The sequence below is a fragment of the Balearica regulorum genome, chromosome 24, assembly GCF_011004875.1.
Source record: "Balearica regulorum gibbericeps isolate bBalReg1 chromosome 24, bBalReg1.pri, whole genome shotgun sequence".
Taxonomy (NCBI): domain Eukaryota; kingdom Metazoa; phylum Chordata; class Aves; order Gruiformes; family Gruidae; genus Balearica; species Balearica regulorum.
In genome coordinates, this window is record NC_046207.1 from 7,295,199 (window position 1) to 7,322,776 (window position 27,578).

Sequence of the window (27,578 nt, forward strand, 5' to 3'; positions counted from 1 at the left end):
AGCGGGCCCGGGGGTGCGGTACTCACTTTGCCCTTCAAATTTGCGGATGATGGTGTCCAGGTAGGTGTTTTGGGGGGCCACATGGCCCCGGCGTACCGGCATCGCTCCGCCGCCCTGCGCGCCCCGGGAGCGGCGGAACTTCCCGCGGGGGCGGCGGGGAGCGCGGCCCGGCCCCGGAGCGGCTCGGTACGGCCCGGCACGGCGCGGCCCCGCTCCGCCTCACCCCAGGGTTGGCCGAGCTCTGGAGCCGAGCCGGCCCGGGGCTCCCATGCTCCCGGTGGCCGGAAGGGGGAACCCCTCCGCCCGCCCTGCCGCGCCCGGCTCCGGGCGGGGGCGGCCGGGGAGGATGAGGATGGGGAGGGGGGGGAAGGGGGGGGGGAGGACCCGCTTGAAAGGGGGAGAAAATAATAGAATAAAATAATAAGAGTAGAAATCCCCAAAGTGCTTAGTCACCGCTGCCCCGGCCCGCCGGAGGCTCCGGGGGAGCTGTCAGCAGCAACAGCTGCCGGCCGGGGGGAGCTGGCACCCCCCGGCGTCCGCCGCGTCTCCCCGGTACCTCCCGGCATCCCGCGGCACCGGCCCCCGCACGGCACCGCCTGGCACCGGCCCCGCAGACCGGGGGTGCTCCGGGGCGGGGCGCGGGGGGAGGGAGAAGGTGGGTGCTGGGGCTGCTGGGGGTGAGGTCCTTGGCGGTTGGGACAGGGGGTGCTTGGGGGGGGTGCACGTGGGGTCCTCGGGGTGCTGGGACAGGGGGTGCTGGGACAGGGGGTGCTGGAGGATTGGGGTGTTGGGACAGTAGGATGTGCTGAGGATGAGGGGCTGGTGGGAGTGCAGGTGAAGGGTGCGGGGGCGCTGAAGAAGGGGTGCTGGAGGAGGGGGTGCTGGGAGCTGGAGGGTGGGGATGGTGAAGGAGGGTGGGGATGGGGTGCAGGGGGTGGTGGAGGAGGGGGTGATGGTTGGCGCTGGAGTGCCGGGGGGGGGGGGGCAGAGGAGAGGATGCCGGGGTGCAGGGGGTGGTGGGTGGAGGGCAGCGTGCAGGTGGTGGTGCGGGGGGTGCGGGGGCCCAGGAGGAGATGCAGGGGTGCGGGGGTGCAGAGGCAGAGGAAGGGGTGCCGGTGGGTGAAGGCGTTGGAGGGAGAAATGTCTATGGGTGCAAGGGTGCAGAAGTAGAGGAGAGGGTGCTGAGGGGTGCAGGGTGCGGAGGAGGAGGTGCAGGCGTGTAGCAGGGGAGAGGGTGCCTGTAGGCACAGGGAGGCAGAGTAGGGGGTGCCGGGGGGTGCAGGGGGAGGAAGAGGGGGGTGCGGGGGGATGGAAGAGGGGGTGCAGGGCCGGGGTGCCGGGGGTGCCGGGGTGCAGGGCCGGGGGTTCCAGGGTGCCGGGGTTCCGGGGTGCCGGGGTGCAGGGCCGGGGGTTCCGGGGTGCCGGGGTTCCGGGGTGCCGGGGTGCAGGGCCGGGGGTTCCGGGGTGCTGGGGTTCCGGGGTGCCGGGGTTCCGGGGTGCAGGGCCGGGGGTGCCGGGGTGCCGGGGTGCCGGGGTGCAGGGCCGGGGGTTCCGGGGTGCCGGGGGTTCCGGCGTGCCGGGGTGCCGGGGTGCAGGGCCGGGGGTTCCGGGGTGCCCGGGTGCCGGGGGTTCCGGGGTGCCGGGGTGCCGGGGTGCCGGGGTGCAGGGCCGGGGGTGCCGGGGGTGCTGGGGTTCCGGGGTGCAGGTCCGGGGGTTCCGGGGTGCCGGGGTGCCGGGGTGCAGGGCCGGGGGTTCCGGGGTTCCGGGGTGCCGGGTGCCGCGGGCCGGGCGGGGCCCCACGCCCGGCGCTGTCCATTCGCGGCGGTGCTGAAGGGGCGGGCGGGGCGGGCGGGGGGGGGCTGGCTGCTTGTATGGGGGGGCTTGGCACGGGGGGGCCGGCCTGGCACAGGGCTTTGCGGGGACGGAGGGTCCCTGGGGGACACGGAGGGTCCAGGGGGTCCTGCGGGCTCTGGGGGATATGGAGGGTCCCGGGGTTCTGGGGCTGTGAAGATCCCATGGGCTCTGTAGGGCACAGGGGTCGCAGCGGGTACCCAGGTCTCTGTGGGACATAGGGGTCCCACGACGATGCTGCCCTGCTACAGCAGATGTTCAGAGCTAGCCCAAGTTCAGCTGCCCTCCTGCCCACCTCTCTGTACCCCTCAGGGTGAAGGCCAAAGGGAGCAGCTCCCTTTCCTTCCTGAGAAATCCCCTCTGGCCGGCCCTCTTCTCCTGGGCCCGCTGCTGAGGACAGTGTCCACTGAGGGGCTTTCTATTATTATTTTGTTATGCACGATTTTTCAGGCATGAAATTGGTCTAAGAGGATTATGGTCCATTACCATCAGCAGGAGTGTTTTGCTGGGATTTTCAATTAATATTCCACTGCACCTCAGCAGTACACATGAGAACCAGACCATGCCCATGGGGCACTCGACCCACAGTGTTGCGTGCTGGAGTTGCCTCCTGTCCCTGGGCCAGCAATGCAAATGGGTGAGCCAAGGCAGGTGCCCTTTCAGGCCCATTTCAGAGCCCTGGTGCTGCTTTTATCTCCAACTGTCATAGAAGTCAGCCTTCCCCAGCAGAGAAAAACTTGTTCTATTGTTGAAGAGGGTGAAAAACCCATTATCTCCCCCCCCATTCACTCTGCACACTGCCTCTGCCATGATTTACTGCGAGTCGTGGAGGATGTTTTGCTCTATATTACACAGATGCAGCTTAATAGCATGGGGGAGGGAGAGGGACACGGAGTCCAGGCTCCTGCCTTCTCTGTTTTCTTGTTGATATACTGGGTGACTCAAGGGAGACAGCTCTGTGCCGCAATTTCCTTGCTAGAAAATAGGGACGCTGGTCACTCGGCCTTGTGAAACTGCTCAGATTCCTGGATGACCAGTTCTGCAAGGGAAAGCAAACTATTATTACTACAGCTAATATGATCATAATTATGATTATTAATCACCAGGCAGTCAGGATTTAAGGTTGGCCTCCTGCCCTCCTCTCATCCCATAAATCAGTCTGGGATGTTCATGGACACATCACGTGGACACGGATGTGTCTGATGATAAGGGCACGTGCCGGCTCGCAGCCCTCCCCAGCGGGGAGCGAGTCTGCAGAGGGGAGCGCAGGGGCACCAGCAGGTCTTTGGCCATGGACCCCTCTGCCAGGGCTGGGTCTGTGCAGTGACCCCAGGAAGGTCTGTCCTGCTCTGGTCATGGCAATGGGGCCACTTTGAACCCCCTTTCACTTGCCAGAGGGTCTCATCCCATCACGTAGCTGATGGAAGAGCCTCTCTTACCAACCCTCTTCCCCATGCAGCCCTCGCAGATGGGGTTGAGTCATGTCATTCTCTTCAGGTTATTATTGCCTAAGCTCCAGGAGCCTCTTGCTGGCCCCACGGCTCTCCCAGTTCCCTTACAGCTCTCCCAGTCCTTCCAGTCCATCCCAGCAGAGCTGGTTCACGCGCGAGGCTGCCAGTCCATGCCCTGCCTCCCTGCCCTCCTAGGAGCACTTTATGCCCAGACTTCTATCAATTCCCTGGGTCTTAAGCATATGCTTGCAGTTAATCCTGTGCTTACATTTTATCCCAAATAGGAAGAATTGGGGTCTCTGGGCAAATTCTCCTGCTGTTCAAGGCAGCTGAAGGGCTCCCTCTAATTCAACTGAACAGTAATCCTCTCTCTCCCTGCCCTGCTCTTCTCCTCCTCTTCCTCCTTCATTCAGTTCTTTCCTCTCCTCCTCCTCAAATGTTTCTGAGGTTTTGCTTGTTTCCCTTTCCTTCCTTCCTTCCTTCCTTCCTTCCTTCCTTCCTTCCTTCCTTCCTTCCTTCCTTCCTTCCTTCCTTCCTTCCTTCCTTCCTTCCTTCCTTCCTTCCTTCCTTCCTTCCTTCCTTCCTTCCCACACCCTGGGCAATCAGTGGGAAACCACCTGATTTCCAGGGCAAAGGAGACCTGGGTGCTTCCCAAGGGTGTCCTCCCCTTCCCCGCCTCTGCACCACAAGGGCATAAGGAGCCACCTGGTAGTGCAGGGAATTATAATCTGTGCAGGGATTTATCACCCACCCAGCGAGGGGCTGCCCTGGACAGGTGCAAGCACATTGGGTGAAGGGGTACAGTCGTGAAATGGGGTGTGGATTTGGGGTGGGAGGTGTGGGATGGAGGGGACAGGCTCCCACTCAAATCCCAGCACAGCAGCTGCCGGCTGACGCTTGCCGGGAGAAATGTTTGCCAACCGAGAGACAGCGTTTCTCCACATCTCTGTAATTAGAGCTGCACTGCAAACACAGCCGGCAAGGGAGACGGGGCTCTCGCAGTCCCCAAAGCTGCTTGCAGCCACCGGGTCTGTCCCCAGACGGGCTCGGGTGTCCCGGCTACCTGGCACGGTTCATGCCCCTGCTTTGCCCTTCACTTTTGGAAGATGCTCCAGGGATGTGACGGGGAGGGAGGAATTGGGGCTGTAAATGGATTTTGCAGAGGGAAGGATGCTCCTTGTCCTGGCTCCCTCCTCCACCCCACCACTCCAAATCCTGCCGTATTTTTCCAGGCTTTCACCGCTTCACTGTTTGTTTGCGAAGTATATAAAAAAAAAATACCTACCCAAACCAAACAACAGTTAAATGTGCAGCCAAAATTAACCCTCATCAGCCTGGGCTTTCCGCCACGCCATCCCAGGGGAGGCCCGACAGGAGGCTGCAAACCTGGGAAGGACTCGGTGACATTAAACCAAGTCACAGACATTGTTTCCTGATAAAGGCCACTTCCCAGTTGGAAGTGGCAGGAAAAGCTACTGGGACTCAACTCCAGGATGTGGCACGCTCGGCTCACAGCAGCCACACCGGCATCCTGCCCGTCGTCGCTGCGCAGCAGGGGAAACTGAGGCATGGGGCAGGCTCGTGACTCACCTGCAGTCCTTGGGGTAGGAGGATGGATGGGGCAAGCAGGCAGCTGCAATAACTCACGGTGCTGCTGCAGGGAAGGCCAGGAAAGGGCAGGATGCGGCCAAGGGAGGGGGGTGCTGGCAGCGGCTGCAGCTGGTCTGTTTGGCTGGAAACCTCCTGGGCATGGGGGCAGAGCAGCAGAGAGCCAAGGGCTTGGCCGCACACTGCCCTGTCGTTCAGGTCTGCAACGCTTTCAGTCTGCGGCGGTTCCCTCCCCACCGCCTGTGAGGACTTGGCAAGGACGGTTTCAGCTCGAGGGGGAGCCCCGAGGCGTGGGTACGGTGCCCACCATGGGGACATGGGCAGAGCCAGCTTTGGGATCCTGCTGCCGACGCACCCCGAGGAAGCAGGGTGGGGGGATGTTGTCCATGCCGGTTGGGGGCTCTGTGGGGCTGGGTAGGGGGTCAGTCCAGCTTGCACCCCTGGGTGCATCCCCTGGTGAGGGTGGCACCCAGCTGGGTGCCTGGTGCAACATGTCCACAGGCGATGGTGGCACCACCCGGGTGCCTGATGCTTGATGGAGGGGACATCAGGAGAGCAGGGACGACCTTTGGGCTGGCCCCCTTGGTAGGGAACCATAGCTGAGCCAGGGGGCTGGGGAGAGTCTGAGCTCGCATGGGGGGACAGGACTTTGGGGTCCCCCACTTGCCCCTCACCCCCAAATTCCCCTTTATGCTCCTCAGCCCTGCTCAAGCAGCGGGGGGGCAGGACGGTGCCAGCCAGGGCTTGCAGGGGCTGAAGCCCCGGGCAGGGAGCTGGCAGGGATGGGGAGTCCCCGGTCCCTACCACGGCTCACCACATCCCTGCCACACGCCTGCTGTCCCCCAGGATCCCCCTCCCGCTGCCTCGCCCCATGTCCCCCGCCCGGGGTGGCCCCCGCTGATGGCCCCCGGCTGTGGCTGCATGCTTCCAGGCGCTCCTTGTCCCCAGGGAAGGGGAATGCGAGGAACGCGGCCCCGTGCACCCTGCCTGCTCCTGCCCGGCCACCCGCCGGCTAAGAATAGCCCTGGCTTGGCTGGGCCCCCGCCAGCACCGAGGGGCCGGGGCTGTGGGAACCCCCCAGCCACCTTCCCGCGGCAGATAACGAACGTTGAAAAAAAATGGAAAATGGCTTTCTGCAGTGCCCAAAGGGTCTCCGAGCCGGCGAAGGGAAACCAGGGTGTTTCTTGCTTTGAATTCATGTGATTTTAAAGCAAATCTCCTCTCTGGGAGCCTGGTGTGCAAGCAGGGTGGTGCAGGGCAGCCCCCCCGCAGCAAGCCTGGGGTACCTGCTGCTTCCTGAGATCCTTGTCGAGGAGTTACGTGAATTGAGGAGGAATCTCCTCTGTTTTCTGCTCTTTTCTTTTTTTTTTTTTTCCTCCTTAGGGAGTAATTTCACTAAACCTCCTAATTTCAGCAGAAAGCATGATGCAGGAGCCAGAAGGCAGCAAAATCTCTCCAGATGTTATCATAACCGGGAAGGGAAATCATCCTCGGTTTGAGGTATCTTGTAAAACATCGCTGCGGTGGCAGAGCCCTCGGGGCACCAGCAGACCTTCCTTGCCCTGGAAAGCTTCACCTGCCCTGTGACCCCCCAGCCCAGCAGCTCCATTTAAAGTCCGTGTGGGACCGTCAGTCTCCCCATGAGCTGGGCTGGCCATGACCTTGTATCCAGCCCCTCTCCTGGCTGGAACCTTGGACCTGGGTTGAAGGTAGCCTGGGTCAGCCCTGTCTTCTGGATGGACGGTGGGCTTGGGTTGTCTGTCTCTGAGCAGGAGGCCACAGCGCAGTGCACCCATTCCAGGACAGCGTCAGCTCCTATGTGGATTCTCTGGTGTCTAATTAGGGCTGATCTTGTGTTGCAGTCCCTGAGTGAGAATGTTCAGTGTGGCTCTTTGGTTTTTTTTGTGGTTTTTTTCTTCCCCTCCAGAAAGCAATTTTCATGAAACTTGTAGGATCTTAACGATCTTGGAGATCTCTTTTCCTCCACTAATGGGGTAGAAAGGAGCCAGGGGGATCAAAATTACTAGTGAGGAGCTGAGCTGGATGGAGCACACCTGCACCAGCCTGCTTCCCCAGGCTGAAAATACACTTGGCTTCAAACCCAGCTCTCACCGTGCCAGGTCTCTGCTCCGCAAGCATTGCGCTGCCAGGAAGGGGGGAGAGGAGGGTGCCTGGTGTGCCGGGATATAAAGCAGACGCATCAGGATACGACCATGGGAAGAACATGAGGTGAGTGCAGGCATCCGGGGCGGCTGCTCACCGGGTCTGGGGATTGCAGCAGAAAGACAAGCGTCGGGGTTTCGCCTCCCCGTGGGCATGCTGTGCTCAGCGGAGGATTGAAAGCAAACAAAAACCCGAGCGTGGGTGGGCAGACACCTGCCTTCCGCTCCTCTCCCGGGTGCAATGAGTCTCTCCTGGGCCTCAGTTTCCCCATGTAAGACATGACCAAGGGCAGAGGCCATCAGATGGGAGGGGGACGGGTGGATCATCCCAGATCCCCTCATTTCCCCTGCTGCTCCCGGCTGCAGCAGATCACAGCTCTTTAAGGCTGCAATAATCCCCAGCCTGGGATTAGTTTTGCACCTAATCACTGCAGAACAAATACTAAGTTTTATTTACAGAAGCAGAAGAAAGATGGGGGTGGGGGGTGGGGAGAAAGCCTCAAGCATGGCTGATCCCAAGATAATCGGGAGCTGGAGGGCAGGAGGCGATCGCTGACCTTGGAGCCCCCCCAGCTCTTACGTAAGTGAATGTCATTCCTGAGCTGGAACCACAGCAGCCGTGAGCCCCAGCCTTGTCCCAACTTGGGCTTAGTGACACCCCCAACCCTTTGAACAGTTCAGGCCTGGACTTTGGGGATTTCTGGCCCTGATACAGCCCCTTCCTTAGGTACGTGCTCCACAGTGAGCCCACGAGCTGTCAGCTGTGATGGGAGTCACGGTTTAGGGGAGGATGGGGATGCTGCAAGGGGATGCTGAGCTCTCATGATGGTGATGGGGGAGGCTGGGTGCTGCAGCTGCGTTGCCTCAAAGCCAGGCTGGTTCCCAGGGGTTTGTAGTTGCACTGGCTTGGGGTGGCAGCTCTCCTGCTCAAGAGCCCTGTCCCATTCAGATCTGAGCCCACCCGCAAGAAGGAGCTGAGCTGCTGCTCTGGGAGTGACAAGACATGGGTTTATTTTTCATCCATGCAAGTGAACAGCCCGGCAGTGGGCAAACCAGGGGTGGGAATATGCTCTGTCCCTCCCCAAACAGCCCCCTGTCACTTGAAGTCCCTGTAGCTTTGCCCACAGGTCGGAGATGGCTGGTGGGTGCCCAGGCTGGACCAGCTGCCAGCCCTGGGTGCAGGGGTAGCCCGTGATGGCTCCGTGCCCGCCGGTGCCTGAATGTCTCTTCCCCTGATGCAGACGTTGACAAATAAATAGCTCTTTTCTACTTTGTCTCTTGCATAGTGGAAAAAAACATCTGACCTGATTGGAGAGAGGAGTCGTGGGCTGTGGAAACCCATGGCTTCATTGGCAAATGTGCCCATGGCATCGCTGCCAGCCCGCCCAAATGCCCATGCTTGCACCCTGTTTGTGCTCCCCTGCTGATGGCTGCCTTATTTCAGTTCCATTTCTGAGCTGGATTTGAAGGCCTTTCTCCTGATTGAGAAGAGCTTGACGCCCAGGAAGATGGTGGTGATCAGGAAGATGAGTGCCAGGGCAAGCAGGACCCAGCCACCCGCTGTGGCTTGATTGCTGGACAGGGACATGCCCAGGAAATCAGTTTGGCTGGAGCCAGGTTGGGCTGGAGTGGCTGGAAAATGGAGAAATGAAGGACATGGTTGGTGCTGAGGGCTCTGGGCTGGGGTTTGTTGGGTCACCAGCTCTCCCTTTGCTGATGTCTTGGATGCCCTGTCCCCTTTAGCTTCAGCTCCATGGGAAATCACAGAGAAGCATCCAAACACCCTGTGGTTTTTGGGATGGCCAAGAGGCACCAAGACAGCCACATCCCTCCCACATGCCCCACCTGGTCCTGGTGAGGGCTGAGCTCTGCCCCATCATGGACCTGCTGTGCTTGGCTGAGCCCTGCATACCTGTGTAAGGAGTCCAGCTGTACTCAGGCCAGCCCAGGACCTCCCCATTCTTCTCATTCTCCTTCACCAGCCATGTCATGAGCGGTTCAAAGTAGCTCATCAGGGCATCGGCTGACATGTTGGGTTGCCCTGTGATGAGCTCCATGGCTTCAGGCCACGGCTTGCTGAAACCCAGCTTCAGGGCATCCCTGTGGCAGGAGAAATCAGCTCCAGTGGGTTCCCCATCGCCCTCTTGGCCACCAGCCCTTCCCTTTTCCCCAGGGTTGGGGCTCTTGGTATCAGCAGCCCTGGGTACAGTCTGTGTACCCAGCACCACAGGGCTGCCAGCCCAGAGCACAGGGAAGGAGGTTTTTGCCTGGGGGCAAGGGGGTGTTTACATGGACTAAAGCCCTCCAGTGAATCCAGCCTGATGCAGAGCAGTTCCTGGGTGAAAGGGTTCGTTTTGCAGGTGCTTTTCTTGAAGCAAGGGGGTTGTGTTCCCTAAGGAACAGGGGGCTGCGGAGGAGGAGGAGGGAGGGAGCCTTCCACCTGCCAGGGTCCCAGCTACCTCTAGTGGCTGCTTTTGCAATCACAGCCTCAGCACCCAGCCCAAGGTGCCCCTGCCCGGCGTCCCCCCTGCCTGCACCCAAGGGCCGGGGACCAGAGCATCCTACGCCAGGGCAGCGAGGGGATGGATGACCGGGGGGGCTGCATCGCCTCCTGTCTTGCTGGACTGGCTTTAAGGTGTTTGGGGACATAAATGTCTTGGCTCTGCCCTGCCCACACACCTACCCCAAGATCCTCCCAGCTTCCTTGGACTGGTAGATGTCACACGTGTGCAGGGCACCTGTGTGCCCAGCTGCCGCACAGAGCGCCTGGTGGAACTGGAACTGGATCACGAAGCTGACGAAGTACCTGGGGGGGTGGTGGAGGGGGTGAGGACATGGGAATGGACCCTACTAATGGCTGTGCAGGGGAGGATGTGTTCCCCCTCATCCCCTGGATGCGCCCTCCCAGCCTGGAGGAGCATCACTGGCTTTGGAGCTCCACCTGCATCAGCTCAGTCCAATCTGCTGATTTCTCCTTTAACTGCCATTTCTCCTTTAACAAGTGTTTTATTCTGTCTGGGTGGATAAACGCATCATCCTCAAATTCCCTCAAATCCAGCCTTCTCCTCTAAAGCTCTGTCAGGGCCTGCAGAGCTTCCCAGCACTCTCAGGATGGCACCATCAGCAATGAAACAAGGTGCCATCACTGGTATCTGAACTGGAGATCCTACTTCTGTGTCCAAGTGGTGTCTCTCCTGCCCCAGCCCTGATTACTCACCTGATGTAGGGGACGTTGGCAGGGATGTGAAACTTTGCCCCAGGGTCAAAGTCATCCTCAGACCTTGGCGCTGGTGGGCACAAGCCCTGGTACTTCATCCTGGGCCAGAGAGGGAGAGTTAGCCCAGCATGGGGAGGAGAAGGTGTGGTAAGCTGGGAGGGGACACAGCGGGATGTGAGGATAGGGTGAGCGGTTATGTATCCCATTGTGTCCCATTGCAGCCAACTGGAGCACAGGGAGAAAGGGCCCAGCAGGATAATGGCCAAGGCCCTTGCACCAAAGAGGGATCTGAATTCAAGCACACCTGAGATTCCACCACTGCTGGTTGTACTCATCTTCCTTGATCCGCCCATCAAACACCTTCCAGCGCCACTGGTCCATGAGGTATCCGAATGGCAGGAAAGCGATTTTGTCCAGGGCAATGCTCATCAGGTAGTTAATGTCACTTTCTGCCCAGGGTGTGAAGGTGTGAGCAAGGCAGTACTGTACTCACCTCTCCACCCCATATGGGTCATTCTGCCCAAGAGCAGGGTGTCCCCACCAGGTCCTGTCCCATCCATGCATGCAAAGCCATGGTGCATGTCCCTGATCCCTCCTACCTTGCCCAGCCATCCTGACCCTCTGCATTTCCAGCAGTCCCCAGCAGCCACTTTGCTGTGTGGTGCTCCCCTGCCAGCTCACCTTTGTTGTCCGTGACTTGGTCCAGCAGATTGATGCTGTGCAGGTGTTTGGGGGTGGAGACGGACAAGGCCATGACATCCCCAACAGCTTCATGGAAGCCAGGATTGGCCCCATCACGGAATGAGATGGGCTGGTCCATGTACTGCAGGAAGTACTGGACGTGGCCCATCTCATGGTGCACTGTGATTAGATCGTCCATGTTGACTACGGTGCACTGCTTGATCCTGGACCAGGACATGTGGGATGGGGGAGAAGGGAGAGCAGTGCTGGGGTGAAAATCTCCAGGTACAATCACACGCCCTCGAGCTATTTTTCCCTTTGGTATCCCTTTCCATGTGTTCCCACCCCACACCTGATGCCAGCCGGGCTGGTCCTACTCCATTGGGTTGGTCTCTTCCTTTTCTCCTGCGTCTCCTGCTGCCCCTGCCCATTCCCTGTCTTTGTTCATTGGCTTTTCCATTCTCCATGGTGGGACAGGGGTGGCATTGATTGCCCTCCATCCACCATGGGGGCTCCTGCCAGCAATGCCCACATCTTGGGTACCAGTAACAATGCCAGAGTGGGGCTGCCACAGCCATAGGACAATAGGCACTGTGGTGGCATCAGGCCATGTGCCTTTATTCTACCAAAACATTGCTCTCTGTCCCAGCACCACATCAGCTGACGCCACCACCTGCTCCCCACGGCCACCTGAAGTCCTTGCGGTTGTAGAAGTCCCAGGCTGAGGCATGACACACCACCTCCCGCCCGTCTGCTGGCTTCTCGATCATGGACTTGTCCCAGAACTCCTGCGGCATGGGGATGAGGCCCAGAGAGGTAAAGAAACGGTCTGACTCTTCAAACATCTTCTTGGGTGTCCAGCCCTGGGGATAGAGCAGACAGAGGACCTGGTAGGGGGCTATGGGGGATGCCAGGGTTGCCAGAGGCTGGGAAGGATGGGAGGTCAGGGACAGCCTTGTTCCTCTGGGCAGGGGAAGTCTTTTGGGGGCAGCTAGAGTTGGATCCAGCCCTTGGCATATCCAGGTGGGGAGAGAATACGGATGAGCCATGGAGGCTTTTGGCAGCACCAGAGCATTTGGCAACACGGGTGACAGCAATGGCAAAAGGGTGCTGGGTCCCGAGGGGCTTCCCCAGAGCAGCCTGGAAAAGCACTGACCTGTTGTTTCATGGCTGGGGTGGCATCCACCTTGGTGGCATCTGGGAAAGGTATCACCAGGTCGAAAATGTTGGACCATGATTGGGCCCACATGTTGCCTGAGAAGCACAGGAGGACAATGCATGGCAGGAGGGAGACAGGGAGAGAAGAGCAAAGGCAACCAGTTACTCCTGATTCCTGCACAGGGTGGATCACCCTGCCTGGTCTCTGCCCTGTCTGCACAAGGGTGATGCAAGCAGGACCCCATCCATGCAGGAGAGATCAAGTCATGCTGAGTGTGTTGGCCTTCCCTGGGGCAGACTGGCTTCTGCAGACCCATCTCACAAGGCCTTGGCCCTTTGGCCATTGCTGAACAGAGACCAGCCTCAACTCTTGGCATGACTTGGAGCAAACTATGCCTGGTGGGAGACACAGTTCTGCGTGAGGACCTAGCAAAGCCCTTACCTAGCAGGTGAGCAGGGATGGGACCCTTCAGGTTTATGCGCTCTGCACCGTACTTTTTGTATAGAGCTCGGCGTACGTAGGCATGCAGGTTGAGGTACAGGGGCTGCAGCTGCAGGTACAATTTCTCCAGATCTTCCTCAAAGGTGGGTGTCTCATACAGGGATCTCCAGAAGGCCCCGTTGTCTGTGTAGCCTGTGGTAGGGAAAGAGTAGAAGCTGTTAGACTCTGTCCTTCTTGGGCAAGAGTCTGTCTTGCTGCTCAGACACCCCAGGTCTCTCTGTATCTATGAGACATTAGATCTCATGGGAGTTGGTGGGACCTCCACACACTCAGATTTTGGCCCTGAGTTGGATGATCAGCCCAATCTTCTGTTTACAGTGTGCTAAGACCATGGTGGGTCTCTCAGGGAGCGGTACACTCACCATTAAGCACAGCTGCCTTGTTGCTCAGTTCCACGTATCTCTTGTAGTTGTTCTTGATCTTCTTCCCAGAAGCATCCCGCCAGCCCTTCCATGCAAACAGGAGCTCATCATAGTCCCGTGAGTTGGCCATGATGTCTGTGAGGTCTGAAGAGAGAGCAATGAAGTCAAAGTGATGTTGTTGGATGGGCTGGACTGACACAATGGTGCTAGACCCAATGTGCTGCTCAGGGGCCATCACAGAGAAGATGGGAAGGTCCCTTCATGACCTTTCTCCATGTCCCTGTTAAAAATCTCTCCTTTCTGGGTCTGTTGCAGATGACTCACCGGACACCCTGGCAGATCTTACCAGGATCCAGGGGACGACAGATTTCATTCTCTTTGCAGACCTTGGCTACGCTGTACGTGGTCTCCATATCTGATAGGAGGGTGTTGTACTGCAAATAAAATCAGATTATGTGAGTTCATTATCCTTGCTTCTGCTCTTGGAGAATGTCACAGACTATTGAGGTATCCCCAGGTGTTTTCCTCTGGTCCCTTCCAAGGCCAAGCATGACCCCAAACGGAGACTAAGTGGAGTCAATGCAGGGGGGATGAGGGCCAGCAAGCAATGTGCCATTGCCACCTAAGCAGCCATGCCCCACTGCAGCCTGGGATAGGCAACCTTTGGGTGGTAAATCCTGGAGACAAGGATCACAGCTTTGTGTAGAAGGTACCAAACTGTCTCCTTGGTCAAGGGCAAGGGGTGGCTTCCCAGTGGCATTTCTTAAAAGTTGGGAGAAGCCTATGTCTCCACACAAGGTAGTGGCAAGGGACACCCCCTCCTGCTCTGTCCCCTTGCAGCTCACCTCCTTCAGCTCATTCTCAGGCAGGGCTGCCCTCTCAATGACACTCAGCTTCTTGAGGATGCGTGTGACACTTTGGTCCTGGAAGTCGGAGGGGTCGAACTGCCTGGCCCTCATGCCATACTCAAGGGTGTGCTTGGACATGGCCAAGTTCTTCTCCAGCTGCAAGGGCAGGAAGGGTCAGGAGAGGAGTAAATTGAGGAAGATCTTTGAGACACCGGTCATCACCAGAAACACCACCTGGCATGCCATGACTGACAACCTCCCCATGGCTGCCCCTGTGAGTACATCATGGCATGACAAGGGTTTTAATGGAAAAGGCACCTCCTGGGTGAGAACATTACCCCTTGGCTAGGGGCAGAGGCTGCCCTGGTTTTCAGAGCTCATCTGAGACATGCCCTGGGTACCAGCTGCCTGCCTTGCCTGTTGCCTCTCCTCGCACAGACCCGGGGTCATTCCCATACCATGATCTCCTTGTTGTGGTCAGTGATGTTGGTGTTGTAGGCCCAGGATGCCTCGGTGTAGGCGTTCCACACTGCCTCGGCCGTGCTGTTGTACTCGGACAAGAACTCTTTAGCTTGTGCTTCGTCTGCTATTTTGTCTAGAGGAGGACACAAATGGGGGAAGAAAAGGGGAGTCAGGAGAGTCCTTCTTTTTGGAAGAGCACCGATCCATGGAGAAGCCGTGGTTGAGCTTTTCCCAGAACTACAGTTCCATTGAAGGATGCCACAATTTGGGAGCAGGTTGAGCCAAGAAATGGGGGTAGAGAGGTGCTGCTGGGGGTGTCCAATTGGACAGGGGATAACAGGACATGCTGCATGCCCCGGACCCTCCCGCTTGGACAGAAAGGGTGCAGCTGAAAACAGATGACCTGTCACACCATTACCAATGGCATTACTACAGCTTCAGACAATGGTACAGCAAAGGGCTGGCTAATGGTACCTGCTTCCTGGGAAGCAACACCCTGTGGGATTCCACACGGAGCTGGTTATTTCTCTTTTCTGGCATGGGTACCTCCCCCACCCACAGCAGAGACCTCCCTTAGCACCGTCTTGCCTAAGCACTAGTGATGTCCCTTGGGAGACCTCTTCCTGCCCCTCTCCAGACCCAGGATGGAGCTGCAGCCTTACCAATGCCTTCAGGGTAGCCTTCAGGGATCGGGGGACGCCAGTCAAACTCAGGCCAGCCCAGCACCTCATTGGTCTTGCTGTTCTGTTCCTGAAGCCACTGGGTGACAGGGCTGAAGTACTCCAGGAGGGCCCCAGCGTCCATCTTACCCGTGTCAGTGAGGGTCAACAGGATTTCCTGCCATGACTTGGAAGATCCAGCTTTCAACACTTCCCTGCAGAGGAGCAGGACAGCAAGAGCCAGCATGAGGACAGGGGAAGGATGGGAGAAAAGCCGTGATGGTATCTCAGCATCGCAAGGGTTGAAGATGCTATTCCTGAGTGGGACATGAACCTGGGAACTGCCTCTGAAGCCCCCATCTGTCCTGCATATGGGAATGAGGACTCCTCATCACATACTCGTGCATTTGTTAACACCCAGGGAGTCAACAGGAAACAAACGTGCTTTTGTGACCTCTTGTCTGGGTGGGAGCTTATGACAGGGACAATAGCAGTACTCTGGTGAGGACCACTCACTCCACCCCAGTGCTTCCAGGTATTTCCATCCATCCATCCACCTATCCATCCACCCATCTGCAAAGCTATTTCTCCAGCCATCTCCACAGCCACTTTTCCTTCCTTCCTTTCTTCTTTCCTTCCTTTGCCCACCATCAGCTTCCACGCACACATCTGCCCGTGGCGATTGTCCCGACCTCCTCTGTCCCCACCTGAGTTTGGTTCCAGCCTCTTTGGACATGTAGATGTCACAGGTGTGCAGGGGACCAGCGTGGTTGGCCGCCTGGCACAGCACCTTGTGAAACTGGAACTGGAGGATGAAGCTCACAAAGTACCTGCCAAGGAAGCCCATGAAAGTGAGCAGTGGAGACAAAGGGAAGCAGACAAGTCCCAGGGTGTGGGGGAAGGCACCCGGCCACACGTCAGGTCCCCACCATTTGTGGTCCCAAGCGTTGGATGGTCTCTTTGTCTTGAGCAGAAGGAATGCATCCCAGTCCCTGCCCTCAGAGTGGAGCCCCCACTCCCCCTGCTCCCCAAGCCTCTGTCCCCTTGCCAGCACTTCCTTTACCTGATGTAAGGGGTGTTCCCAGGGATGTGGTACTTTGCTCCAGGGTCAAAGTTGCTTTCATTCCTCAAAACTGGAGCACAGATACCCTGGTATTTGGTTCTGTAGACAAGAGAGAACAAGAGCATGAGCATGGAAATAAGGGGTCAGAAGAATAAAGGCATGGAATGGGAAGGGAAGGCACAGTGCTGAAGAAATCTGCACGATTAGAATGTGCTTCCATGTATTTCTGTCCATCCATCCATCCATCCACCCACCCACCTACCCATCCACTCATCTACCCATCCATCCCACCCACCCATCTATCCACTGTTCTCCAGCCATCTCCATGCATACTTTTTCCTTTTTTCCTTCCTTTCTTCTTTGCTGTCTTCCTTCCTTGCACACCCCCAGTTTCCACACCCTGATCCAACCCTGGAGACTGTCCTCTACCTCAGATACCACCAGTCGTAGTTGTAACGGTTTGGGGGTGTGCGGCCATTGAACACGTTCCATCGCCACTGGTCGATGAGGTAGCCAAAGGGCAGGAAGGCAATCTTCTCCAAGGCCATCTTCAGCAGATAGTTGATATTGCTCTCTGCATGAAACAGGGCCTGAACCAGGTTGGGAAAGAGTCTGGCTGGACAGGACTATGGGCACTAGACTTTTTGTGGGCAAGAGAGTGAGCAGATCTGGATGAAAAATGGTGACAGCCTTTCAGCGTATAATTTACTCCCTAGAGAAGGCTGTGTAGGACACAGGAGGTTTTTCTAGATACAGCGTCTACTTGTACCTTTTTACTGAATGAGAACAATGGGAGTGACAAGTGCGGTGTTCCCTTGCCTTCAGCCTGGATCTCAGAGTGAGAAGGTCTTTGGTGAGCGTAACTCTAATGGTATCCTCTTCACACGTTCACCCTAGGGCCTCAGGGTGAAGGGGTTTTGATCTGCAGGGTTGTCACACTGCTGTAAAGGCTCTCATGGTTTAGACCCAGAACTGGAATCAACTCTAGGATAGTCACCACCATGTCATGGGGAGCACAGGGGATGGTGACGTCTGCTTTCCCTATTGCCACAAGGAAACCTGGGGAAGAAAGGTTGGAGAAGGACCTGCTGGAGACTCAGCTGAAGCTGTGGCGTAGCACTGCCCTGAGGGGCTATTGGCTGCCATCGCTATGGTGGCATGGCTGCCAAGGGCTGGTTAGTTGGGCAGTGATGCCTTGAGGCGGGGACCATCTGCTCCGTGGTGTTTATGCAGCATCGGTCCAACGATCTTGGCTGCTGTGATGGCTTCCTTGTCATGAAACGTATTTAATGACAAGGCAGGAGGATCCCGGGACTGTCCCTCCTCCACAAAGCAGCCGCCTGCGGCAGAAATCTGTGAACGCTTGGTTTCTTTGCCGCTGTCTGCTTTGACGTGTTGGCTGAGAGACACTGGGTGCGGGGAGAGACTCTTGCCAAGCCAGGCAGTGCCCTGTGGCGACAAGTTCTCCTCTGCTGCGCCGGCTGGCAGGCGGAAATGTCACCCGCTGACTGTCCTCGTGACTGTGCACGAGTGCTCAGTGCCACCTCTACAGAGCTACACCGGGAGCTCCTGGGGTGGATGGTTCTTGGTGAGGGAAGGGGGAACGCTGGAAAGGTCAAAGCCAATCAAGCACAAAGATGCTGATTTCAGGTTTGGGGCTCTGATGGAGAAGGGAAGGGAACAGACAAGCTCTGGAGACCATCCCTCCTGCCCTTGGGGGTAAAGAGGATGGAGCCATGAAGGGCCCTACATGGACCCATGGAGATGAGAAGGGGTTGTGCATGGAACCAAGCATGGGTGAACAGCACACATCAACCATGTGGGGTGGTCTTGCCTGCTCTGGGTTGTGTTGCCAGACTGCAGCCCACCGTGGCATGTTCCAAACCCTTCCTGGTGCCACAGGCAGTGCCTGAGCCCTCCAGGCCACCCAGGTCCCCAGGGTGGCTGCCATACCTGCATCCTCGGTGGCACTGCTGAGGAGACCGATTTTCTGGAGGTGGCTGGGGGTGGAGACAGACAGGGACATGACATCGCCGATGGCCTCATGGAAGCCAGGGTTGGCCCCACTGCGGAAGGAGACGGGCTGGTCCTTGTACTGTAGGTAGTACTGGACGTGGCCCATCTCGTGGTGCACTGTGAACAGCTGCTCCATGGTCACCGTTGTGCACTGCTTGATCCTGCCAGGTGAAAACAGCATTGCCTGAGCTGAGTGAGGGACCCTGGCTGCCTGTGCACCCTCTTGGTGGGAAGGACCCTCCACAGCCCCTGAGGGGGTGGCAGCACCCCATAGGGTAGGGAAAAGACCCAGTGGAGGGGAAGGCAGGGCCCCTGCATGCCCCCACACACCTGAAGTCCTTGCGGTTGTAGAAGTCCCAGGCTGAGGCATGACACACCACCTCCCGCCCATCTGCCGGCTTCTCCAGCATGGACTTCTCCCAAAACTCAGGGGGCATCTCCAGCAGCCCCAGGGAGGTGAAGAACTCCTCCGAGACTCGGAACATGTGGGTGGCGTTCCAGCCCTGGTGGGCAGGAGGCAGTAGATTATGGCTGAAGAAGGGGCTGCCCATGCCCTGGACATCACCTCTGATGCTCTCCCAGCACTGTGGGGATGAGGTGGGTCCCTCCAAGGGACTGGGGTCCTGCCCCTCTCACCCTGATGGGAAGCCCTGGCCCCAGAAATGGGGTGAGCATTCCTAAGAACCACTGAACAGTGGTGCTGGTGCCCAGCATGGACAGGAGAGGGGAGCAGGGCTGATGCCCCAGGAGGGCTTGGAGCTGTGTGATGGTGTGGACACAGTCCCCGACCCAGGGATTGGGACTGGTCCCACTGCACTGTCCTTCCTCCTTGCCCACCTGTTGCCTCTTTGGTTCTTGCCAGAGAGGGAGTGGGGTCATTTTTTTGTCCCTTCCCCTCCTGGACATGGCTTTTCTGCTGTCCCCTGTGCAGGTATGAGAGACCACTTCCATGGGCTCAATATTACGGGCAAGCCTTGATACCCCCTGATTTTGTCCCCCTGGTGCCACCAGTGAGTCCCTCAGCCCATCACCTGCTGCACCATGGTGCTCGTGACATCAAGGTTGGGCTTCTCAGGGTAGGGGACCATCAGGTCATAGATGTTGTTCCACTGCTGAGCCCACATGTTGCCTGAGAAGAGAAAACAGCTGGAGCAGAGCTGGTGGTAGGTCGGGAGGAAGAGAAACACAGTGATAACTGGGACCTCTCTGCCCAACTGTGGCCCTGCGTGTGCCCCTCTGGCCCCAGCAGCACCCCTGGGCACAGGCTGGGGGGTTCCTCCTCTTACCCAGGAGATGAGCAGGGATGGGACCCTTCAGGTTGATGTATTTGGGGCCATAGTGGTCGTACAGCTTCCTCCGGACGAAGGCGTGCAGGTTGAGGTAGAGTGGCTCCAGCTGGTTGTAGAGATGCTCCAGGTCATCCTCAAAGGAGGCTGAGTCGTACCAGGAGCGCCAGTAGCTGCCTGTGTCCTCGAATCCTGCCAGGGAGGCAGTGATGACCCCCAGCACCGGCCCCCGGGGGCTTCCCCCAGCCCCAAGAGCTGGGACCAGGGACAGCAGTAGGATTTATGCCACTTCCCCAAAGTGAGAATGGAAGTTGGATGCTCAGCTGCATGTGGGACAGGGAGAGCAGCAGGGCAACCCATTGTGCCATCCATCCCCAATTCCCACCTGTGATACCTGACCCCCCTGCAATCCCCCATCCTGCTCGTACCATCCGTCTGATAGGCCTCGTTGCTCAGCTTCACGAACTCCTCGTACTTGGTGCGCAGCGGGTTGCCTGCGGCGTTGTGCCACCCCTCCCAGGCATAGAGCAGCTTCTTGTAGCTGCGGGAGGTGGCCATGATGTCTGAGATGTCTGGGACAGAGGGGACAAGCAGGCCATGAGAGAGGGGCATGAGGGGGGGGGTGACATCGCACAGCAGCTCTGCAGAAGCGCTGCTACCATCACGCCAGATCCAAATACCCATCCTCGCCCCCAGACAACCCTGATGAACATGGGTGGGACCTGCCAACCCCAGCCCACCAGGGATGTGGGAACCAGGACAAACTCATGGCCATCGGGTGCTCAGCACCCTGCAGGGGCAGAGGGACAAGGGCCATACCTGGCTCCAGCTCCCAGCAGGTACCATTGGCCAGGCACACCTTGGCCGTGGAGTAGATTTTGTCCATGTTGCTCAGGATGGTGTTGTACTGTGGGGAGGGAAAAGATGTTGGGGCTGGAAGGGGATGGGAATGGCCCTTCAGAAGAGATTTACAGACTTCCCAGCTCTGGAGTGTGTGTGTCCAGAGGGATGTGGAGGAGGATTAGTGTGTTTACACAGCACATTTTTTTGTGAGATAAGCATGTTATCACCCAGAGTTTTTGCACCCGTCGCATGGTGGGAGCAGGGAGGCTCTTTGGGACAGACAACTCGTGCACAGCCACTCGCCGAACCCCTCTCACACACAGCGCGAGCGCTCGCGATGTCCCAAACCGGGGCTATTTATAAAGCTCTTTGTCAGTGGGCCGGCGGCACGGACTGTTTATCCAAGCGAGTAGGAAAAAAAATAAGAAGAAAAGCAGGAGGAGGAGGGGGATTTGTTTCTGTGAACTTCAACAACAGCAAACAATAGCAACAGGAGGTTTCCTGGAACCTGCCTGGGGAGCCCATTCCCAGGGAAGGAAATTCCTCTGCTCCATCCCTCTGTCTGCTCCCATCCCTCTGCTCCGGCCGGGCGGAGGGGATGGAGACAGGGGACAGTGGCAGCTGCGGGATGGAGCTGCCTGGGGACGGGTAAGACATGGCTGATGTGCAGGGAGGAGACGTGATGCTGTTTGTTATCTGGGAGAGGGCAGGGATGGGTTTCCTGGAAGGAACCGGGGCCGACGCTTCTCCGGAAAGGATTGTATCACTGGGCTCTGCCAGGGTCTCAGTGGGGAGGGCTGTTAGGGAGCCATGGGCCAGGCTGGAGAAGACAGCAGTGCAGAGGCAAGCAACTGCCAGCCTCAGCCTGGGCAATATTTTCATGCACAGAAATCGAAATTTTGTTGCATTTAGGTAAATGGCCCTGAAAGCTCAGGACTGTGATGGGGAAGACTCAGGATGTCCTGATGTTCCTAGTGCGGAACTGTGTCACCAAGGCACAGCATTTCTGGGCTCACAGGGAGGGCTCGGGAGTCGGGTGGCTGCACCAGCTCTCCTTTTCAGTGGGCTGCATCCCCGAGGAGCACTGGGGCCGGGGGTTGAGCCAGCTGGCCCCTAGCCACGGGCACAGCCTGGCTGGTCTCCAGGTGACACCCAAGGCTGCTCTGTGTAAGCAGGAAATCTCTGGTTCCCACTGGGATAGCTCTGAAATGAGGTTAGGGCTGGACAATGGGGTCAGTAGGCACCCCACATCCCCGGAGATAGCACCCCATCTCCCCCCTCCATCACTCTCTTCCTTGTGCAGAGGCCAGGGAGACCCTCCAAAATGCAATGGAGGGGCAACAGGCCAGCAACAGAGTCTAGAGGCCTGGGAAAAATCCCTTTAAGGGGTTTTGCGGCGCCCCAGCAATGCCCAGGGCTTCACCAGCACCTCACCTACCTGCTCTCTCTTCTCCAGGGGCAGGTTGGAGGGTCCCAGGGTCTGGATGGACCCGATGATTTTCCTCAGCTGTGGGTCACTGAAGTTGCTCCAGATGCTGCCGTAGAGCTCCTTGGCTTTCTTCCCCCATAGCTCTGTGAAGTTTTGCTCCTCCAGTGACGCCTGGACCTGCATGGTGAGAGGGGACACAGAGACTCAGGACCAGCCCTGGGACATGCCACCACCCAGGCGATGGTTTGGGGGCTGGGGTCAGAACCACGAGGGTTTGTGTGAGCCAGAGGGGACAGAGCACGAGGCGGCAGGCAGGGCTGTCCCCAGTCCATGACACTCATAGATAGAGACATCAGCTTCCCGCTGACGTGGCAACGTCTGCAGCCCCGCTCGCCCGCGGCGCTCCCGGCGAGCACCAGCCAAGGTGGCCTTTGAGGATGTTTTGGAGGCAGCGCTGGGGTGTTGTGGCCCCGGTGGGGTGGGGATGCGGGGACGGGGGTGTCCATGCCACGCAGGCAGGGTGTCCGGGTGCTGCTGGGCTGGCTCTGGTAGCTGTCAGACCCCCCCAGTTTCAGAAGGAGCTCTGAGGTCTGGCTTCATTTTATTCCTATTCCTGCTGTTTCTCACCTTTACAGAAGCCCAAAGGGAAACTACAAACATGCCACATTCACTGTTCTCCTTTCTATACCTCCTTGCTAGATCTATACATGCATCCTTTGGCTGTCTGCAGCCTGTGCCCTGTAAGTGCCGTGTCTGGGTTTCACCTTGCAGAGGGGCACCCATTTGCACCAAGTCCCCGGTTTTGGGTCTCTCACTGTCGCCCATCTCCTGCCAGCCCCGATCTCTCTTCCCAGGGCTGTGGGATGGCAAGCAGCTGTCTGCGCCACGGGGGGTTATTTAGGCAGCTGGAGCTGTGGCCGATGGCCACAATTTTGGGACGGGGAGTACTGCAGGAGGTTGCATCCCAGCCTGGCCAGTGTCAGCTGTATTTTTGGGAAACACTGATCTTTTCAGAGTGTCCCAGCCTGGGTGATGCACAGGACGGAGCGAGAAGGTGCAGAGCGCCTGTTTGCTGTCCGTGCGCCATCCCGGCGTGATTTACGGACCTCATTAGCTGTTATCCATGGCATTTTTAGCCTGGCTCCAACAAGCCTGGTTTGTTTTATTTTAATCTTCACATTCCCTCAGCTGGCAGCAGGGAGGGAAGGGAGTTACAGTGCGGCAGGGCAGGAGGCTGCCCGGGGCAGGCACCCACGTGGATGTGGGACATGGGGGCGGGGATGCCGAAAGTGCTGGGTGCCCCTGGCTGCCCACCACTGGATACCCACCGCATCCCTCTGACATCCCAGTACCCATAGCATCACACTGGGTACCACCGGCCCTGATCCCCCGACATGCCGGGATGTGCCAGTCCCATGGACACCCTGCACTGGAGCAAGATGCTCTTGCATCACCCCACTAAACAGGGGATGTCTTTACCCCTTCCCAGACCCCACTGCGGAGCTGGGGGAGCTGTAGGAAGCAGAGTCCAGCTGTGTTTTGTCTTCTCCTTGAACAGGCGCCTGTGTTTGGTCAGGCGAATCGTACCCTAAACTCTCCTGACAGCTCCGGCGGAGCGAGCTGAGGCCGGCAGTGCTGCCCAAGCAAGCCAAGGCCAGCGGCACTTCCCGAGAGTCCCTTGCCATGGCCGTTCCCACCAGCCCTGGCCCTTCACCCTCGCAGCTGGGAGCTCTGTCTGTGGGGGTGCCCCTTTGGGAGTCTCAGAGATCCCTGGACGCCCACAGTCCCCAAGTCTCCCTACCAAAGGCCCCCACCCCACTCCTGCTCCTGGTTGCACAGTGAAGATTCAGCAGTGCAGGATGGAGCCCAGGGTGCTGGGGCTGCTCTGCCCCAGCCACCCAGAGAAGTCCCACGCCCAGGAGCAGCCCCTGAACCCAAACACTGTCACCAGGCTCTCGCCCAGAGCCCCGGTTGGCAGCAATGGTACGTGTCCCTCCCCTGTGGCTGAGCTCCCTGTCTGTGGTTCCAGCATCCCTGTGCCATCCCTGCGTGCCCGGGGGGATGCTGCCCTGCCTTTGTCTCCTGCCCCTCCCTGTCACTTTGTCCTGGGGCCACCTTTCACGACAGGTCCTGGAGGAGACCACGCCATGGTGGCCTGGCTCAGATGTCATAGACATGGGGGGGGGTGTGTTTGCCTGGCCCAAGGGTTCCCCAGATGCCCCAAATTCAGCCTTTTTGGGTTGTGCCAGCCAACTGTTAACCCTTTTGTAGTCAGTGCCTGCCCATCCCACCGCACACCTCCCTGCCGCCCCATCGGTGGGCTGACCTCAGGGGCCGATCCCCTTCTCTTCCTGGGCTGGCTTGGGAGCCTTGTCATGGCAGGGAGCACCTGGCCGTGATCCTCGGGCACTAATTAACACAGGAAAGTGTGAGAGCTGGCCTGGAAATGCCCCTTGAGAAAAGTCCATGCAAGGTGCTTTCCTGGCTCTAAGCTTGGACCTGGCACAGCTGGGATGCTCCCGCTCTGCCCCAAAGTCCCTGGCCGCACAACCTCTGCAGCAGATGTTGGGTGCCTGCCCAGACATCGCGTCAGCTCGCTGAAGAAAGGCTGAAGGGGCACTTGGGCGCTCTCAGGTGTCCTGCCAAGTTGGCAGCGGCTGGACCTGGTGGCGATCTTCGCCCCCGCGCAGGAAGACGCGTTTCCTTCCTGCCGCAGAGCGCGCTGTGCCTCCCCACCCCTGTGGGGTCTGGAGACGCTTGGGGCTTGATGGCAGCCCTTGGGGCACGGGTGCGATGCTGGGGTCCCTGAACGCACACAGGGGCTGCACAGACCCCTGTGCACCCCTAGCTATATGGGGCGGCAGGCACGTCTCCAAGCTGCACGCAGCGCTGTGGCTGTGCCCTGCGTGTCGGGGCAGCCAGCAGCTCCCTGGGCACAGCAAGAGCTGGGAAACCCTCTGCAGCCTGCCCAGGCACCACGATTCCCTGGCTGCGCTCAGCCAGGGAGTAACCCCTGGGCTGCTGGAGCTCCCTGCCCCGCTAAACCCAGCCCAAACACAGGCAAATCCCTGGCAAAACATGCATATGCCTGTTGGATGCACACAGCATTGCTCCCTGCCGGGACTCTGCCTGCACGTACCTGGGCTGATGTCTAATTCCCTGTAGCCTGGAGTGCTTTCCCGAAGCTGGCTTCATCCCCGTGGGCTGGGGACGAGGGGTGGCAGCCTCATTCCTGATGCCACCCCATTGCTTGCATACGCTTTGAGTTCCTGGTGTCTGCCCCAAACCAAAAGCCCCCAGCGCTGGGACGCAGTGGGGGTCCGGCACGGCGCAGCACAGGGACGTGGTGGCACCAGGCAGGGATGGGGACAGGGACGCTTGACACCTGACCCTGGTCCAGGAAGGGGGGGAAGGTGCTGGGAGGAGGGAACCATCTCTAAAAACAACCCAGACTCTGGTCTGGGGCCAGGGCTGTCGCTCCAGGGCAGAACCTCTCCAAGGGCCAATTTGGGGCAAACCCTGCAGTTCCCAGGCTACAAGTCCCTAGCTCTGGTTCAGCATCTTGGGGTGCCGAGAAAGGAGCCCGCAGGGAGGAAGGGGACCATGCCAAGTGTCCCCACCATGCCCCAGCCCCCCCAGTCCCTGGTGCTGGGGGCACCCCCGTGGCAGCATCGCCCCCGTCCTGCCACCCACCTGCAGAGCAGCGTTTTCAGTTGTCAGGTTGGTGTAGTAATCCCAGCTGGCCGAGACGCTCTCGAAGAGGACAATCTCAGCCGTTCTGTTGTAGGCGTCGGCGAAGAGGGTGGCCCCTTCCTCGGTGCGGTTATGCTCGGGGGGCTCGAGGCCGGGCCGAAGGGCACTCGCCAGGCTCAGCCACAGCAGCAGCCCCAGCACCGGGGGCATCGCGGCGGGAACGGAGCACGGAGGAGGGGGGCCCCGTTCGGTGCTTTGCGAGATAGCTTTGCCTCCGCTGCCGGCTGCTTATAAGCCAGCAGCCTTCGCGCAAACCCTGCCCACCGAGCCTGCCTCCCCTCGCAGATAAGACCGGAGCATTTTGCTTTTCCTTCGGTGGCTCCTGGGCTTGCTGGAGGAGCGAGGAGCGAGCGCTGCCTTGGGGTGCAAAGTCCCTTTGGCACCTGGCTGCGCCGGGAGGGAAGGGGAAGGGGCTGGGACAGCAGGGAGGGAAGGAGATGGAGGACAATCAAGGGAAAGGCGGAAAAAGGAGAAAGGAGGAAAAAGGCTGGGTTGGACGGGGTGGGTGGGAGGCAGCTCCATCCCTGCAGGGTCCCGGTCCATTCCCAGTTCGGCGCAGGGGGATCCAGCTCAACCGGAGCATGGTGCTTGGCAGGACATCCCCTCCCCACGCCAGCATCACGGGGCGAATGCCCCTCGGCAGCACCCTGGCCACCCGCCGCGGGGCACGAGGGCGAGTGAAGCGGGGAAAGCACTCACTTGGGGGGCAGCCAAGGTCCATCTCCCGCTGCCTCTTGTCAAAGTGGCCCCCTTCCCGGCATAACCTCATTTTTTTTGAGACATGGAGTATTTCTGCTGGCTCTGAAGGAAATGCCATCACATCACATCAAGTGTTTTGGACTTGGAGGAATTAGGCTGATGACAAATGAGTAACAAAAAGTTCCCTCAAAATGAAAACCAGACCTGTGTCGGTGGGCCTGATGATAGTTTGGGTTTTTTTTTTCCTTTTTAATTAACTAAATCCCTTTCCCCCAGGGCATAGCCCCAGCCCTGGGAGCCATGCCCAGGCTGAGCTTAGGCCTTAGGTTGGCTGAGCCCATCACCCCTTGTTGGTGCAACACCCCATGGGGACGCAGTGGACACCTGCCATGGAAGGGAGAGCTTTTTTGGGGGTCACAGAGAGAAACCCCTTGACCTGTTGGCCCTGCTGGGTGCTGCAGCACAGCTGGGCATTGCCACAGCCCCTTGGTGTGAGCCCATGGGGTGCCCCATGGGGACTGTGTGGCCCCTCAACAAGGGATGAGTCCTCCTGCCAGGGCTGGGGACCATATGGGGTTTGCAGAGGCATTTCCAGAATAAAAAAGAAAGGTATTTAGGAGGCTGGAACTCTCTGATGTCTATTAAACCTTCCTCCAAAAATCACAGCTTCGCACCCTGCCTGACGTGGGCACCCAAACAACCTTCATCCCCCCAACCCTGAGCCCATTTGGGTTTGCAACAGCACCGACACTGCCTGTGAGCCCAGACATCACAGAGCTGGGGGCGAAGCCAGCATCTGCCTGCAGCTCCCCCCTGCTGACCCCTTTCCCCACCGGCCGCAGGTCTCTGGAAACTCCAGTTTACTGGGAAGTTGGAAAAAAATGGTTGGTTTGGCTCCAATTTGGCTGGTGACCAAGTGTCGATGATTGGAGATTTCCTGCGCCCCGCCAGCCTCTATTCCCAGCTGTGCCGGGGAGGGGTTTTCCGAGCTCCGGAGCATTGCAGCACAGCCTCCGGCACCGGTGGGGGTCTCGGCGAATGGCATGGCTGAAATGGGCTCCGCAATCTCAGCACAGCACTGTTATCTGGAAATTCCCGTGAGGGAGGCCTTTTCCAAGGTTGGTGTTTCTGATGGGTGACCCTGCAGGGGAGGGGCAGCTTTACATCATTTTGCATGTGAGCATCTTCCAAGGGTGGTGCAAGAGGGGCTGATGCTGATGCTGTGGGACTTTGCACTGAGTGAGACGTCCTCTTGACGGCTGCATCTCCAAGGATGCCCGCAGCTCTGTGGCATCACATCCTATAAAGCTCCAGCTGGGATCAGGCAGAAGAACTTCCTACGTGTGGGAGACTGCTGGCAGTTCAGGTGGTTGTTGGCCCAGGAAGGCGGGTAAGACGCCTGCAAGCTTGAAGATATCTGTTGGTGCTTCCCTGGAGACACACTGTCCCCCAGCCCCCACCGAGGATGGGCTCAGAGACACCCATGGGACACCCTGCAGAGCAGGAGGGCTGGTCCCCGCTCTCCCCA

The 27,578-nt window shown here is 58.6% G+C and overlaps 2 protein-coding genes and 2 long non-coding RNA genes across 7 annotated transcripts in view; 2 read left to right on the forward strand and 2 right to left on the reverse strand.

The window, feature by feature from the left end:
• KCNH6 (potassium voltage-gated channel subfamily H member 6) overlaps positions 1–294 on the reverse strand; it is a 33,529-nt gene extending 33,235 nt beyond the window's left edge. For all 3 annotated transcript variants that reach the window (XM_075775326.1, XM_075775324.1, XM_075775325.1), the window contains exon 1: positions 27–294. In XM_075775326.1, coding sequence (XP_075631441.1) covers positions 27–102 — 76 coding nt within the window. In that variant the 5' untranslated portion in view covers positions 103–294. The remainder of the gene's footprint in view (positions 1–26) is intronic.
• Positions 7–8,654, forward strand: LOC142605121 (uncharacterized). Its single transcript, XR_012838872.1, has 4 exons — positions 7–60; positions 6,325–6,410; positions 7,031–7,139; positions 8,517–8,654. It is a non-coding gene; the product is annotated as an uncharacterized LOC142605121 (long non-coding RNA).
• Positions 8,061–25,746, reverse strand: ACE (angiotensin I converting enzyme). The gene is made up of 25 exons (XM_075775322.1): positions 25,292–25,746; positions 21,608–21,775; positions 20,146–20,233; positions 19,755–19,898; positions 19,327–19,518; positions 19,072–19,169; positions 18,371–18,543; positions 17,978–18,201; positions 16,454–16,598; positions 16,025–16,123; positions 15,669–15,791; positions 14,965–15,176; positions 14,299–14,435; positions 13,838–13,996; positions 13,339–13,426; positions 12,993–13,136; positions 12,571–12,762; positions 12,127–12,224; positions 11,661–11,833; positions 10,971–11,194; positions 10,594–10,738; positions 10,290–10,388; positions 9,756–9,878; positions 8,985–9,172; positions 8,061–8,704 (listed from the first exon to the last, which is right to left on the reverse strand). Exons 1-25 carry the CDS (start codon positions 25,499–25,501, stop codon positions 8,508–8,510), a joined length of 3,843 nt encoding a protein of 1,280 aa, XP_075631437.1. The 5' UTR covers positions 25,502–25,746; the 3' UTR covers positions 8,061–8,507.
• LOC142605122 (uncharacterized) lies at positions 10,413–13,429 on the forward strand. Of its 2 annotated transcripts, none has more exons than XR_012838873.1 (3): positions 10,413–10,673; positions 11,620–11,786; positions 13,308–13,429. It is a non-coding gene; the product is annotated as an uncharacterized LOC142605122 (long non-coding RNA). The 2 variants fall into 2 exon arrangements; XR_012838874.1 differs by lacking the exon at positions 13,308–13,429 and adding an exon at positions 12,426–12,560.
• Positions 25,747–27,578: the final 1,832 nt, after the last annotated feature.